Source organism: Sinocyclocheilus rhinocerous, unplaced genomic scaffold (assembly GCF_001515625.1).
Source record: "Sinocyclocheilus rhinocerous isolate Xijiao unplaced genomic scaffold, SAMN03320098_v1.1 scaffold85, whole genome shotgun sequence".
Lineage (NCBI taxonomy): Eukaryota > Metazoa > Chordata > Actinopteri > Cypriniformes > Cyprinidae > Sinocyclocheilus > Sinocyclocheilus rhinocerous.
In genome coordinates, this window is record NW_015649998.1 from 26,512 (window position 1) to 41,689 (window position 15,178).

The 15,178-nt window shown below is 36.9% G+C and overlaps 5 protein-coding genes across 7 annotated transcripts in view; 4 read left to right on the forward strand and 1 right to left on the reverse strand.

Annotated features, from left to right (window-relative positions):
* The window catches only part of LOC107711035 (von Hippel-Lindau disease tumor suppressor-like), a 4,514-nt gene extending 1,678 nt beyond the window's left edge, over window positions 1-2,836 (forward strand). Inside the window, exons 2-3 of the mRNA XM_016515938.1 lie at window positions 2,119-2,241; window positions 2,356-2,836. Of these exons, the coding sequence (XP_016371424.1) occupies window positions 2,119-2,241; window positions 2,356-2,549 (317 nt within the window). The 3' untranslated portion in view covers window positions 2,550-2,836. The remainder of the gene's footprint in view (window positions 1-2,118; window positions 2,242-2,355) is intronic.
* A 1,107-nt stretch (window positions 2,837-3,943) lies between these two features.
* LOC107711037 (putative deoxyribonuclease TATDN2) lies at window positions 3,944-8,184 on the forward strand. 3 transcript variants are annotated; one of them, XM_016515943.1, is made up of 8 exons: window positions 4,141-4,324; window positions 4,594-4,898; window positions 4,992-5,339; window positions 5,554-5,683; window positions 5,777-6,540; window positions 6,625-6,752; window positions 7,283-7,466; window positions 7,578-8,184. In XM_016515943.1, the coding sequence occupies exons 1-8, from the start codon at window positions 4,297-4,299 to the stop codon at window positions 7,716-7,718; spliced, it is 2,028 nt and encodes a 675-aa protein (XP_016371429.1). In that variant the 5' UTR covers window positions 4,141-4,296; the 3' UTR covers window positions 7,719-8,184. The 3 variants fall into 3 exon arrangements, with proteins under 3 accessions (XP_016371428.1, XP_016371429.1, XP_016371427.1); XM_016515942.1 differs by lacking the exon at window positions 4,141-4,324 and adding an exon at window positions 3,944-4,103 and having other exon boundaries at window positions 5,554-6,540; window positions 7,578-8,183; XM_016515941.1 differs by having other exon boundaries at window positions 5,554-6,540.
* A 154-nt stretch (window positions 8,185-8,338) lies between these two features.
* On the reverse strand, window positions 8,339-9,397 carry ghrl (ghrelin/obestatin prepropeptide). The gene is made up of 5 exons (XM_016515912.1): window positions 9,356-9,397; window positions 9,121-9,258; window positions 8,912-8,992; window positions 8,715-8,823; window positions 8,339-8,464 (listed from the first exon to the last, which is right to left on the reverse strand). The coding sequence occupies exons 2-5, from the start codon at window positions 9,232-9,234 to the stop codon at window positions 8,457-8,459; spliced, it is 312 nt and encodes a 103-aa protein (XP_016371398.1). The 5' UTR covers window positions 9,235-9,258; window positions 9,356-9,397; the 3' UTR covers window positions 8,339-8,456.
* A 756-nt stretch (window positions 9,398-10,153) lies between these two features.
* ccdc174 (coiled-coil domain containing 174) lies at window positions 10,154-13,998 on the forward strand. Its single transcript, XM_016515913.1, has 11 exons — window positions 10,154-10,279; window positions 10,474-10,578; window positions 10,674-10,774; window positions 11,505-11,563; window positions 11,682-11,844; window positions 11,935-12,030; window positions 12,120-12,256; window positions 12,399-12,493; window positions 13,041-13,170; window positions 13,288-13,443; window positions 13,554-13,998. Exons 1-11 carry the CDS (start codon window positions 10,238-10,240, stop codon window positions 13,859-13,861), a joined length of 1,392 nt encoding a protein of 463 aa, XP_016371399.1. The 5' UTR covers window positions 10,154-10,237; the 3' UTR covers window positions 13,862-13,998.
* Window positions 13,999-14,588: 590 nt separating this feature from the next.
* LOC107711013 (sorting nexin-5) overlaps window positions 14,589-15,178 on the forward strand; it is a 7,687-nt gene continuing 7,097 nt past the window's right edge. The window contains exon 1 of the mRNA XM_016515914.1: window positions 14,589-14,744. Within this exon, the coding sequence (XP_016371400.1) occupies window positions 14,742-14,744 (3 nt within the window). The 5' untranslated portion in view covers window positions 14,589-14,741. The remainder of the gene's footprint in view (window positions 14,745-15,178) is intronic.

Here is a 15,178-nt window from a genome sequence, read left to right on the forward strand (position 1 = left end):
CATTATGGTACAGTACAAATATTTGGAGCGTCCCTTATTCTGTCCCTTATTTTCTTAAAGAATAAACACTTATTTTCTACAAGAATACAAGAACAAACACTATTTTATTAAAGAATAAAAGATAAAGAATCACAATTGTCCCTTCTTTTCCATTTCTGAAGTTAATTGGCAACCCTAATGATGATGTAATTATCTTACTCCCCTGACAGCGGCACCTTGCTCAAAAAACAAAACAAAACGTCAGTTGTTGGAGATATGTGAGCAAAAAAATTATAGATCAAAGAAAATGCATAATAGAAAGCGCAAAAGGCAACACTGAAAAGGCCAGTACAAAAAAAAAAAGTGGGCCGGTCTAAGGCATGAAACTCCAGGGCTGAAAATGAGTCCCACTCTGGCCCTGGCTAAGCTGCAGCTAAAAGTGCTACCGCCAGACCCGGAGATCGGCTGAATGGATTCGAAAATGGTAAAACTCAACCAACTAACTCTAGGGGAGTTGGAAAATGAGCCTATTTTCAAAAATAGTGGAGTGTTCCTTTAAGGCAAGTAATGTCACTTGGTCGGCGGCCATCTTTGAAACGCCTCTCGGGCATGCAAGTGCAGCTCCTATCACTTTGAAAGGGGAAACATCAAATGCTCCAAAACTGTTCGCCAAGCTTAGGATTAAATTTCATATTTGAAATCACCAATGAAATCTGACAAGAACTGTATCATAAATGTTGTTTATTTAGCTCAAATAGCATAAAAAAAGTGTATTTCTCAGGCTACTCATAAGTGCACGTCTCAGACTGTTTCTATAGCAACCAGGACTTCTAATGGCAGCTGCAGTGATGTGTTGACTTTACTGATTAGCAATGGACCCTTTTCACAAGACTGTGATGACGCGTTTAACGGTCATCAGCATTGTAAATCCTCGAATGTTTTTCATATTTGTATTTTTTTTTTTAATGTATGTACATTTATAACACTATTCTTTGTATTATATCAACTTTGCATCAAATTACAAAAACACTAATGCGAGGGTGTTTCTAATGCAGCATCTATGGGAGGGATGGTAAATTTGACATCGTTCTCTCTTCTGACTGCCGTTATCAGTCTCTCTCAATTTTTTTGAGAAAGTCATGAAAACACTATCATAGAGTTTTTCTTTTGCTATTTGAGCAAATGGGAATGCAAAAAATATATTTGTGGTATTGTCCCATTCACTGCTCTTCAAGTTAACCCAACTATGACGACTTCCCCTGCTGAGAAACCCGGAAATGTGAAAAAGGTCCATTGGCTCTTTTGCTCAGAAGGCAGGTGCTGCGTCCCAATTCGCCTACTTATACTTTGCCCTAAAAGTATGTACTCATTTTGTGAAGAAAAAGTACATACTTTTGAGTATGTAGCAGAATAGTAGGCAAGCTTTGGGACATACTATTTCGTCATAACTGTGTCTTTAACGGACGCTCTGTTGCTTAGTTACATACATCCTGTCACCATTTAAACTGCACTGTCAATCACCTTGTCAAAGTTAACATTATCCATATTTCGTTTAATTTAATTAATGTTTGTAGTTTTTTAACACTTTTCATGCGTGTTTGTAGTTCTAATCGAATCATCGTCCACCGCGCAATGTGTTGTGGGAAATATTAGCCGTTAGAGTATGCACGGATCTGCACTTCGAATTTCTACCGGAAGCAGTAAACCATCCGGGTACCTTTGGAATACTCATTTCACCGTACTACGATTTGGGACATACTAATTCTAATTTCGAATACTATTTAGGACGGATAGTATGCGAATTGGGACGGAGCTAGGGTTTCGTTCGATAGAGCGGCCATATTGAGTGTTCCATTTTGCCACTAGAAGGCAAGCCGGCAACCATTAGCCGAAAAGCGTAACAGCTAATGCTAATGCTTCCGGTCTGGCAGTACATGGGAAAGAAGACCAGAGGCTGTGTTTTTTTTTTTGAATGGATGTCAATGGAGGAGAGCTGTTTTATAAGAGAAGTCACTGACGAGGGTAACGGGTTTGGAACGAGTAATTAATGACAGAATTTTCACAATTAATTATCCCTTTAAGTAGTGCAATGATCTGTTTGAATGAAAGTTTCTCATACTGTTTTTCTGATTCTGTCAGGACATCCATGGATGTTTCGGGATGCAGAAACTGACGATCCAATGGTAGTCAACAATAAAGAGATGTATTTGCCAGCCCTCCTTGAAAATGGACAAGTCTCAATTGCCAACATCACATTGCCTGGTATACATATTTCTTTCAGACTGATAACCAATTCAGTCATTTTGTAAATTAGCAATCGAACTGCGAATGTGAATTTTTGTTCATCTAAAATTGACTTTTATATTTGTTTACCAGTGTTGACATTGCGAGATCGCTGTCTGCAAGTTGTGAGGCGGTTGGTGCCCAGAGAAGATATCAGTCAGTTGGAGATCGCCCGCTGCCTACAAGATGACCTTGCTCAGAGACCCAGCATTCATGCCGATCTACGACGCATTAGCCAGCGGGTGGAACAGAAGCTACTGGAGAACAGAGGACAGCAAAACAGATGAAAATATGAACATTAACATGAATGTGAATAAGGGCATATTTACTAAGAAAGCCTGTGTACCATCACCATGAATGGACAGTATAGTCTGGCACTGTAAAATACAGTGTTGCCAAACCTCAGATCAGGAGGAATATTTTCTTAAGCAAATGGACTCTTTAAACATGGGTATCTTTAGGTTTCACTGACTGCATAATGCAGATTTTGTGTGACTGTCTGTGTGGTAGGCCTTGTAATATTATATTTTTTGATTACAGTTCTCTGTATACTTTTACTCTCTTTTTTTTTTTCAGCCTCATATTTGGAAAAATCTTTGTAAATAAAAACAAAAAAAATGTTACTAAATGTTTTTAATTATGTCTGTGTCTATTCTAATTATATAAGACTAATGACTTTTGCATCAAGCCAGCATTTATTAGTAATTAATATGTATTTATATGGTTGCTAATAATTAATTGGAAATGCCAAATGCTCTTAATATTGCCAATATTTGATGCTTTTGACAATATCTCTGGCTATCGTCGATACATGATACGATGCAACTCAGCATGGGGAGGTTATCGCCTGTCCACTACGCCACTGACCCTGTTCTAATTCACGCTAGCTGACATTATCAAGTATGTCAGTGACTTGGAGTCCAAAAGCATAAATTGCATGATGAAGACTATTAGAATGCAGTAACTTAGAACGACTCTATAATTCAAATAATGAAAGAAAAATATCCATGTGTGAGTTTTTATTTTTTATCTTTATATTATATAGTGAAGTAATATCAAACAAGAATCAACACGTGTCTGAGATCGCCAATGTTAAATTAATTTTATACATGCAGTTCAACAAACAGTTAATCGATTGAGTTACGTTTTAGACACATTTTGTCTTTTTTCCTGTTTTGCAAATGAAATAGTTTCAAACAAAGCCACGCTTATTTCAGTTAGTCGGACTTATTTTGAACCAAATCAACTGACAATAAGTCAGACTAACTGAAATAAACCTGGCTTATTTGGTAAACTTGTATTATAAAACAGGCCCCTGTTATGCATCTCAGAGCAACACTTTCCTGAATGAATCTGTTTTTGAACGAATCTAGTGAGCCAATTATTCAATGATCCATTCATAAACATTTGCTTCAATTTGCTTCGATTCAAAGTCCCTCGATTCTAATTGAATCTGCCATTTTAAAAGAATCGTTTGATTGAAGGATGCAATTAATCATTTATTAAAATAGACACTTTGAATATCTTTTTTTTCCCCATATATTTATCCACGACAAGCCTAGCTAAACCAGCACAAAAACACACTCAGCAAAATATTATCTTTATCAACAACACCCCCTTAAACGATCCCTTTCTTCTTATCCCCTCAAAGCATACATACGTGCTAGATATATGCACACTCCATACTTGGTACGTCTCAAACTAAGCGTTCACTACCATGCAATGCTGTCTAGGCCTAGGGTCCAGTAAGATGTTGAGTGTTGGCAGGAGTGAACCAACGCATCGCTAATCACATACGCACGTGATCCACCTGAACTTTCTTCATCCGTACAGGCCTTAAGGTTTGTAATATTAACTTTGTCGTTGCTTGGACTGAATCGTGTTTAATCAACACTATTACGCGTTTTTAGACTGTTTACCGTTCCTGTGATCGTCGTTATGTGCTCTGACGCTTGGGGTCACAGTTTTAGGCCAGACATGAGGCTTTTGCTAATTATTAGCATGTGTAATTAACTAATAGCTCTTTGAGTATACATGTTAACGTGTTTTACATCGTATACAGGTTTATGCTTTTTCTTTATTCATGTATAAAAATAAATACAAGAATTAAAAAGACATCGATGTGTTTTTAAAATTTTTAGCTAACCTGCAGGGAAATGCCTGACCGTGGAGTTTTTAAACACAGAGAGTGTTTTGGCTTGTTTTCCGTTTTCTCAAAGAACCTGCAAATAAATCCATCTCCAATAGGGCTTAAAAAGGCTGCACCGGTTTGTGTTTCTCATTTTTGATCTATGTATTTTATGTATACATTTCCTTTTTTTTTTCTTCAAGGTCTTAGTAGGATGAACCGCAAAAGGGAAAAGGTTAAGTTTACATGGCTGAATAAGGCCAAGGACTCCCCCAGAAAGCTCATGAAGAACAGTGTGGGTGTGGCACAGCCAACATGCTGGGATGGAGATGATCAGGATGGTGTTATAAGAGAGGTTGGCTCTCCTGGCCTGAACACATCTACTGGGTCAGCTGGACTGGGCGTCATGGAGAACATGTGTCTCAGCACCCCACGCAGTACACCCAAAGCACGCTTAAAACTGACTGGATGCCACAGAGCACTGTTGAAAAAAAACAGTCCTGGTGAGGTAAGTAATAATATAAATTATAAATTTGTGTAATGTCTGTATTTAAAAATTACATATATTTGACTGTATTTGTGTTTTGTGTGTGACATATAGGACACTGTTTCAGGACAACAGTCCTTTGTTGGACCTTCACCTCCTTCTGCTGGAAAGAAATGCAGGAGTCTAGAAGAAGGGCAGAAAGTCATTCTCCTCAAAGCGCTGAATGATGCGATGGGGAATGCAAACAAAACGTCATCAATTGGTGGGCCTAAAAGTCTATCTGCAAAAAAACCCCCAGACAAGCTTATAAAGGCAGTTGAGGAGGAAAGCACATCTGAGCTTGACTGCTGCTCATTCAGTGAGAAGATTGAACAACTGATCGCGACTACAGATGGCAAGCCTCCCCCGCTGGAGTTCATAGACACAGAAGATGATGGGACAGAAATAAAGCTGGACACCAGGGTAATGAATGTTTTTTGTTTTGTTTTTTGTTTTTTTATAAATTCAATGTGTTTGTTCAGCAGCAATGCATTAAATTGATCAAAAGTAGCAGTAAGACTTACATTTTTGCAAAAAATTCCATTTTAAAAATTAATGCTGGTTTTAAAGCATGGCTATTTTGCACAATTATAATGTCTTTTAAGAGAATTGCTACTGACTTTGTCTCTATGTACAGCGTGTGATCCTAAAGCGTCCAGAATCGCCGGATTGGTCAGATGTTGAGGACTCGGAGCAGGTGGAAGTTTTCTCACAGGATGAGTCTTTCGAAACAAAGAGGCGACAAACAGCTGAGCTTAAAAAGGAATGTGAGTTTGTGGACTATAGTGACACTCTTCCAGCTTTGGAATGCCATCCTTACTCTTTATCACCAGCTTTAAAGCCTTCAACATTCCCTCAAGCTCTGTGGAAACCGGAGTCAGAAGTGGATAACAATTTCCCAACCGTCCCAGCCACGGGTGTGGAGCTTTTGTCAGAGCATTCACCTCAGAATACAGCCTCTGACCTCGACCCACCCAAGAACTACACGCCTTGTAGGACAGTCAGACGGTCCCTCAAATTACAAGAGTCTATCATCAGCTCTTCTCCACTGGTCAATGCTTTCCCCGGGCTCAGAACCTTTGCCTCCGCCCCATATACATCTGGTTACTGGGATTACTCGCATCTTACTACACGCAGGACTTCAGAATCAAATATTTATGCGTCCTCACCGATGCTCCTCGCTGGGGACGGTGCCACTCGCAGGATGTCTCTTGGCTCGGAGCCTCTCTGGCTGTCAGATTTGAACTACTCACAAGCAGATTCTGCAGGATTCATTGACACGCACTGTCACCTTGACATGCTTTATGGGAAGTTGGGTTTCTGGGGAAGTTTCCGAAAGTTTCGGAGCATCTATGCAAGTACTTTCCCAAAGGAGTTTAGGGGCTGCATCGCGGACTTCTGCAACCCACGAATCACAGAAAAAGAGGCTATCTGGGAAGGGCTACTAGGAGAGGAGAAAGTGTGGGGAGCCTTTGGTTGCCACCCGCATTTTGCCAAGGAGTATAACCACGCTTATGAGCAAAGCATCATGGGTGCTATGCGTCACCCTAAGGCCATTGCATTCGGAGAGATCGGTTTGGATTACTCGTATAAGAATTCCACCGACTCATGGAAGCAGAAAGAGGTATGCCAGACAGGATGATTACTTCCAAATATTTTTATATCAAATTAAAATATATTATTTCTCACAGTTTCTTTGTGTGTCAAGGTGTTTGAACGGCAGTTGCAGTTGGCCGTCGCTCTCGGGAAGCCTCTTGTCATACATTGCCGTGATGCTGATGATGATGTGCTGAAAATTATGAAGAAGTGTGTCCCCTGGGATTACAAAATACACAGGTCAGTGCTCCTAAAACAAACTTGCTGGTTTAATTGATGTTATATAGATTTTTGTTTTTAGAAAATAACACGGCTTATATTTAACTCCAAACTCAAAATAAATTGTTATATCATTTTTTTCAATTTTATTTTCACATTACTGTATTGTAGTGATCTTAAATGGTCTTAAAAATAGACTACATTTTCTTTATATATTATTTAGTAAACCTAAGACAATTTATGAAATGTTTTGGATTGAATATATATTTTGATTTTTTTATCAAAAAAAAAGATTTTTTACTTTTTTAAAAGAAGGCTTAAGACTACATTTATTTAATCAAAAATACAGTAAAAACAACAATAGTGTTGTGAAATATTATATTAAAAGTGTCTGTCACTTTTACTGAATAATTTACTGTTTTCACAGAAATATTAAGCACAAAAAAAAAATATATATATGTATGTATGTGTGTGTGTGTGTGTGTATGTATATATAAAATGTATAAATATGTATATATTTTAAAATACTAACTTGAGTCATTGTGTGTTAGACACTGTTTTACCAACAGCTATTCTGTGATTGAGCCATTCCTAAGTGAATTCTCTAACCTGTGTGTGGGTTTCACTGGACTGGTGACGTACCATCATGCTGCGGAGGCTCGAGATGCTGTGAGGAAAATCCCACTCGACAGAATCTTATTAGAGACAGATGCACCATATTTCCTACCCAGACAGGTATCAGTGCATCTTACTAGGCACACATTGTTTGATTCCACTTACTACATATATGTGCATGCCTTGTCATTCTTTAATATACACATACACATAATATTCCTCTCTCTGTAGGTGCCTAAGTCCACATGCAGGTTTGCTCATCCTGGTATGGGCATACACACGCTTCATGAGATTAGTCTGCTGAAGGAAGAGAGCCTAACCACAGTACTGCAAACAGTCCGGCAGAACACCAGACATATATACGGCCTGTGATTGGAAACTTCATGTTACTATAGCAACTGAAGTCCTTGCAGTTTTAGTCTAGCTGCCATCAGCTTAGTGTTGCTAAAAAAGTTAAGATTTATATTTGAATGTACTGAAGTGTGCTAATAAGTGTATGAGCATTGATACTTAAGTTTTGTAGCTGTTGTAGTGAATTTCACATCTGTTAAAAATGTTAGTAACGATAAATTTTAATATCTCTTCAGTTTTGTGTTTTAAAATGGTTCTTTGTTCTCAGGATTCTTTTGTCGTGTATCTGCATGCAATACATAAGTGACATAAAATGCCGACTTGTGTCTTCCCTTATATTAGAATAAGTCATTTTTCCTTATGCCATCACATGAAAGTTTATGCAAAAATAAAATGTAAAGCAGATTGTGAAAACCCACAACAAATAGCTTTTACCAAGTTGTTGGTTTTATATAAATGTAACTTTTGTCTAAATAAGAAGATTGAATAAATGATCTTGTATATGCAACATGAGTGGGTTCATGAAATAATTTTTTTGAGAAGAACAAGACTTCTTTATTTCAGACCTTATTAAATGTGAAACAGATGTGATTGAGCAAGGACAAGAGAAACCAGAGGCAAAAAATCTTTTTTTTTGTGTGCGTTTTTGTCATCCTTTATTTTGTCAAATTGTGGTGTTGGAAAATTATTACAATTCTACTTTACAAACATTTTTAATGGTTTATAAGGAGTTGAATCTTGTAGAACTGGTAGCTCTTGTCAGAATTCTGAGGGGGGAAAAAGAACACATTTAATATAATAATTTTGCAGAAGACTAAAATTATTTAAAGACAACTAATATTGTCTTGAGGAATTATCTGCTAGAAAGCAATTTTAGTTTCAGGGTTCTTTAAGGATCTGAGACACTTACTGGGAAATTAAACCATTTTCCATAGTGAATTTTTAGCTGTTTTATTGCATTTGCCATTTTCATAGTTACTTGTATGGATCTGTTCTTAAAATAAGAGTTTAACTCACCAAGTGGGGAATCACTAAGAAGATTGACCAGAACCTTCTGCAGCACAGGACCATATTTCTCATACTCCGCTCCGCTCAGAGACACAGAGAGTTCGAACGGAGCACTCATCTAAATGAATAGTGAGAACAAATTATGACTTCAGTAGTAACTGATTGAAATCCCATTCAAAAGTGCACTTGCATTGAGTTTTTTTTACCATGAATTGGTCATCCTCTTTAATCACTGGGAATTCTGGCTCAGCAACATCTCTTCTGCCCACCCGTGGTGGCCTCCGACCCTTAAAATTGGACACATTTGATGCCATACTTCTAGCATTAATTTGTAATTTTGACATACTTCATTTTTTAATTTGACATACATTGGTTTACTCCGAACGTATAACACATCCAACAGACATACACTCACCTGTGGTTTCTGAGCAGGACTGAGGAAGCTGGTGCCGCCGCTCACGGACTCGACACACAAGGAAAGAGCACATAAGAGCAGAAACATGTGGCTGGGACGACAACGCAGAGGCATCCTGGGAAGTCACCTGGTTTAGTTCTGTTTTACGACAACACTCTTTAATGGCTGCACTTTAAAAGTATCAAATATATATGCTGAATGCACAGAAATAGTAAACAATAAGAGTCAACCCCACCTTCTGTAATGATCAAACTGCTTCTGTAGGTCTGCACACTAAGATCTGCTTCTCACTTTTATAATAGCCTTTGGTTAACAATTAGCATTAAAGTCTACAACTGTAACTGTGAAAACAAACAGAACTAAAAATCCCTGATTGTTACTGTATGTGTGTGAGAGAGATTTCCCATAGGGTGATATGAATATGATGATAACAGACAAGTAAAGTCATATGGTGGTACACTGCTGTGTCAATAGATATTAGTGTTACTAGACCACTGAACTATTGCCATAGCAGGTTTATTTGACTGACCTGGTAATTCCTCTGTAACTGGAACTCATGGCCTATTTGGAGCGAACACACTTTTAAGTGGACTCACCTTTGTACATGGTTGGCAGCATGTTCTTTTCAACATGGTCATCGTACCAATGTGAAAAATTTATTTGACATTTATTTTTATGGTTCTGGGTTGTATTTAATTCATTTTCTTTTGATCAATAATAATGATGTAACAGAGTACCACTGTATTGAGAATATTGTTAAAGGCTTTTTAGTTTGAAGCTAGTTTTGGTTTTCATATTATTCACTAACAAAAAATGTATCACAGTATTACCATGGTTTTTTATGGCAGGATACCAGCATAATGCCATATTTTTTAACATTTAACATGGTAGTAACATGTTGTGGAGCATGGCAGTTTAAAGCAACTTGACGTTAAATTTGTCGTTTTTATATTTTTCACTAACAAAAAAGTACAACATTGCCATGTTAAAATAAAAAAATTGTAGTGTGACCTCCGAGACAGTAGATGGCAGACTGCATTTGTCCTTTACAGCGATACACTGTTTTGTTCTCTGAATGTCAGCGTTAGCCTGGTTTACCTAAAAAGCTACAGTTAATATGGATAAAAAGAAGAAACCATACAATGTTACAGCGTCATCGGTGAGTAATTCGTATCTTAAAGTGCTCTTTTAAACAAGAGGAATGAGCATTTTAGTTTTGTTAGTGTGTTATAGTTAGTTTAGCATGACAGCTGCCAGTAAACTTGCATTGTGTGTGAGGCTGTTTTTAAACTGGGAAAGATGGCTCGATCCTTTTAAATCTCTTAACTAACAAATACTTTATTTACATTTCAGCTGGTTGATTTGAAAGCGGAGTTATATCGAAAACAGGAACAATTTAAGCACGACCGACTTGGCCAAGATGCAGGAGCCGCACAGAAGTCTAAGACAAAAGTAAAAGTAAGACACGGGCAGTTAATGACAGCTAGATATGATCACTGAATTTTTACATAAAAACGCCTGTTGTGTTTGATTATGTGTGTATGTGCTCATAGAAGCCCAATATCTGGAGCAAACAGAATGAAGGAGTCAATGCACGAGCTCAGAGGGACGTTCAGCAAACTGCAGAGGAAGAAAACACACTAGATAAGTCCAGGTAAATGGGTACTAGATTATTCTGTTTCTTTATATCCTCTTCATTAATTCATTTTCTCTTGCCCTAAAAGTAAAATGTATGAATGTTGGTATATAAATCAATAAAACTAAATATCAATGCAGGTAATCCTAAAACTGGATATTCTGTAAAATTTGTAGCATGTTTGCACTAGACACTTTGTTTGATAGTTTTGATAATATAATACAATAAATTTCATTTATGAGCATGGCTTAAGTGTCCAAATAATTTTTCTTTTGTTTCTATAACAACCTGTTGCCTTAAATAATATTTCATAAATTATTTTATTTGATGCAGACTGTCTGACATTCACATATTGGAAAAACAAGAACTCATACTAATGAGGACATATTATTTAATTTTTTATTTGCATCTAGATACTTTTTATTAATATGATATAATAATTGGAAACTATACACCTTACTGTTTTGAGTGCTGATATATAATGTAATGACGGTAATGTAACTGTAATATATAATATAATACAATATAATGATACAATGATGACATTGTTTTTTTTAATAAAACATTGTTTGGAATATATTTACTATACACTGAATATAAAATGTTAAAATGATGTTAAAAATATAATGATGTTAACAGAGAATTCATTATTCAGATACATCTAAGCATACTATAAAGCTCATTCATTGTTCAAATTGTGGAATATAATTATATTAATGTTTTCTTGATGCATTTTTGTCTTTTGCAGGCAAAAATTGGAGGAAAAGGCACGTCTTTATGAACAGATGACAAAAGGAGATTTCCCAGGTATATGCTTGCAGGCATTCCTACATGCAAAGATTTCACTTCTTGAAACAATTTTTCCTCTGCTTTGGGTGTTTTTTGTGTAACAACTGATATTGACTGCATTTCTTTTTATCTTTAGATGAGGAGACTGAAAGTCTTTTCCTGGTGGACTTCACCCAAAAGATCATCAACCAGAGGAATGAACCACAGACATGCACTGCAAATGTAGCAGGGGACCGAGATGAAGAGGACTCTGATGTGAACATCCCTGTTCCACCCCCACAGAACGCAAATGAAGAATGGTACCATGCGTTTATAAATGTGTTTTAAACTTGATGAAGAGGCAGTATGATTTAAACTCAGCTGTGGGTTTCTTGCTCTCTTTTTTTAAGGGTGGACTATGTTGATGCATTAGGACGCTCTCGAAGATGTCTGAGGAGAGACCTTCCAGATTTTCAGAAAATGGACCAAGAACTCCAGAACAAGAGGTACATTTATTGTTCTTACCTTTGCTGTTTTTGTATGTAACAAATTGGCGTTGTTCCTGCTCATTCTATATCTATTTTATTGTGTGCAGGGTGACAGGTGCTGACAGGACACTGTTATCCGATGACATGAGGAGAGACATGCAGAGAGAGCAGTGGGAGAGAGAGGAAGAGGAGCAGATGAAGAAACCTGTTGGACCCATTCACTTTGAAAATATCAGAGAGCAAGGTGATGGAGAAGATTGATCTCTACACACACTGATCTGTGCACAATGATCTGTCTTTTGTATAGGAAAATTCTTAGTGCTTCTGTGAGAGTGTTGAATTACATCTTCACAGTGTCTCACATGGATTTTTTGTGTCTGTTTCAGAGGCCAGAGAGCTGGGTGTTGGGTATTTTGCTTTTGCCCAGGACGAGGACCAACGAAGAAAACAGAGAGAAACTCTAGACATGCTGAGAGACCAGGTCAGATCAACTGAATTAAATGAATCTAAATTAGAGTGAGCTGCCTCGCTAGACAGCATTTTAAGGTGTTGTAAGTGTGCTTAGGAAGCAAAGACTTCCAGTATCCAATAAATGTTCAATATCAGCTGATATACAGTACATCTAATCTGTCCAGTAAATCAAAATAAAAAACAATTAATATTAACCAATAACTAATATGGTACCAATATATTGTGCATCCCAGGTTCTGAAAAGCTCCGTGAACAAACTCAGAAAGTGTTATTGTCAGTTATTGTTTTTGCATTTTAATACCCCTCCCCCAAAAAAGTGTATTAATTATTTATCTAATTGACAAAATATATATATATTTTTAAATTAATTTTAATCACAATTATTTTAATTATTTGATCCATTTTTATTTATTTTTAATTTTAAAACAATATTTGTTTATTTCAGCTAGGTTGCTGCCTATGTAGGCAGTATACAACTAGTGAGCTCACTATATCCTCAGCTTCTCTACTAGCTAAAGTCTAAAATCAGCTTTTTACAATTTTCTTTCTTTCTGCAGACCACAGATCAGCGCCACAAACGTGAGCAACTGAAGGAGAAGCGGAAAGCTCTGCTTGAAGCTCGACTCGCTAAAGTGAGGATGAGGAGGATGAAGAAAAGCAAGCTGGAGCCAGGGGATGAAGAAGAGGGTGTGTTGCTGAATATTAGTTATTGAATTAATAGCTATTTATGTGTATATTTGTGTTGGTGATGAATTCTAAGGCATAGGTGGTTGTTTTTGGATAAAGTCTGATGTTCTGTTGTAGCTGCTGTTGATGATGCTGAGAATGATGAAGATGATGATGAAGGTTTGGTTGGACCTCCAGCCCCTCCAACAGTGCGGAAAGTGGAAGTAGAGATTCAAGAGAGAAAAGACACCAAACCTGGCGTTCCACACGTAAGAGAGTGGGACAGAGGCAAAGGTAAATGATCATGCACATAAATGCATGCCATATTCCGTTCTTCCTCTTAATTGGCTCTAGTGTTTACATTTGCTTTTTTGAAGATGCACAAGATTTATTTCCTTTTCCAGAGTTCTCCTGGGGTCAGTGGACCAGTCGTCGTCGAGAGGAGCGAGACTCAGAGTTTGCTCCTCCTTCTGCTTATTACGCAGATGACACTAGAGCCAGTCACAACAGAGCCACAGACAAAGGGCAGAGCAAAGGAAAACTTGCCTTCAAGTGGTCTGAATCCCAAAAATCCACAGAAGGAGACCCAGAGAACATATCTACCTCTAGTCAACCTTCTGACATACCCACATATGCACAACCTTCTCAGCCACAAACTGCTCAAACACAGAGTCTGGACGAACTGTTATCTTACTACAAACACTCCACGTAAAAGTGCAAGTCTGAAAATCACTGGAAACTATGGGACTTGACAAGCTGCATCAGTTAGTCTGGATGCATGTCAGTCTTAAGCAGCAGTGGCAGTAAAACTTTGTACTAAAATGTAACTGAATTGCAAAGTTAGAATAAAGAATGACAAGATTTTTGTTTGATTTTTGTGCATCTTTTATTCCATCACTATCTATTGTTCCAAATTCAACAGCATTCTTAACCATAATTATTTAATTTTGCCATGAGTTCTTTCAATAGCTTGCAAAGAACAGAAGTCACTCTTGTCCATAAATGTTATGTTAATCAAACATGATAGATGATTTAACCTAAGCTGAGACTCAGTTTTCCTGTTCTAATGAATTGTTTCATTGTGTTTGTCACTGCCTTTTTTTTGTTAAATTATTTGAAATCCAGGCAACTTAAACGTGTTTCTGCATGTTATGAACACTGGCAAAGTTTATGAGTTGCACCTGACTGCAGTGTAACTCTGCTTAGTTACTCAGTAGCTTGTAATGAGTTGCTTTACAAGTTACTTTGTTCATACGTAATGTGTGGGTTTATTCCATATGTCATTTGAAAGAGGACATTAAAAAACTATTGGATCAAATTTCACATATGTCCAAATCGCAGGACCAGAGTGACCTTTGATCTGAAGGATATCCTGTCTCAGCAGGAATGTACGTGTGAGCCTTTTGTATCGACCTGAGAGAGAGCAAGGAAGGAAGGGAAATAGAGTAGAAAATTGAGGTGAAGAAGAGAGAGGACAGTAAAATGGTTCATATGGAATATTGAGAGACCGATCTACTTTTAGTTTTCTCATATTTCTGTTTTTTTGTTTAGTTTTTTCCTTTTGAAGATTAAACCAGTTGAATGCAAGGGAGATGGTAAGTAACTATTTCTGGTTGTGATTATCACATGACTATGTAGTAACATGCTGTTCAGCCATCTGCTGATTGTAGTCCGAGTTCAATTTGTTAATATTAATTCATGCATTAGATATGTAGTTTTACAGCATTTATTAATGGTCAATTACATTAGTATATCAATATTTTAGAATATATGATCAGTTATAAATATGCTATTGATCATTGTTAATTAATGTTAGTTCATAATGCATTGCTGTAAGTAAATGACTAAAACTGTAAAATATGATGGAATATTATTATTATTATTACCTCAAGTGATATAAGGGTGATTCTATAATTGGAGATACATTTGGCATTGCAGAAAGTTAAGAAAAAAAACCTTTTCACTAACAGATTTTTTTTTTCAGTATCTTATTGAAAACATATTTGATTTTAATAATTCAGTGCTTGCC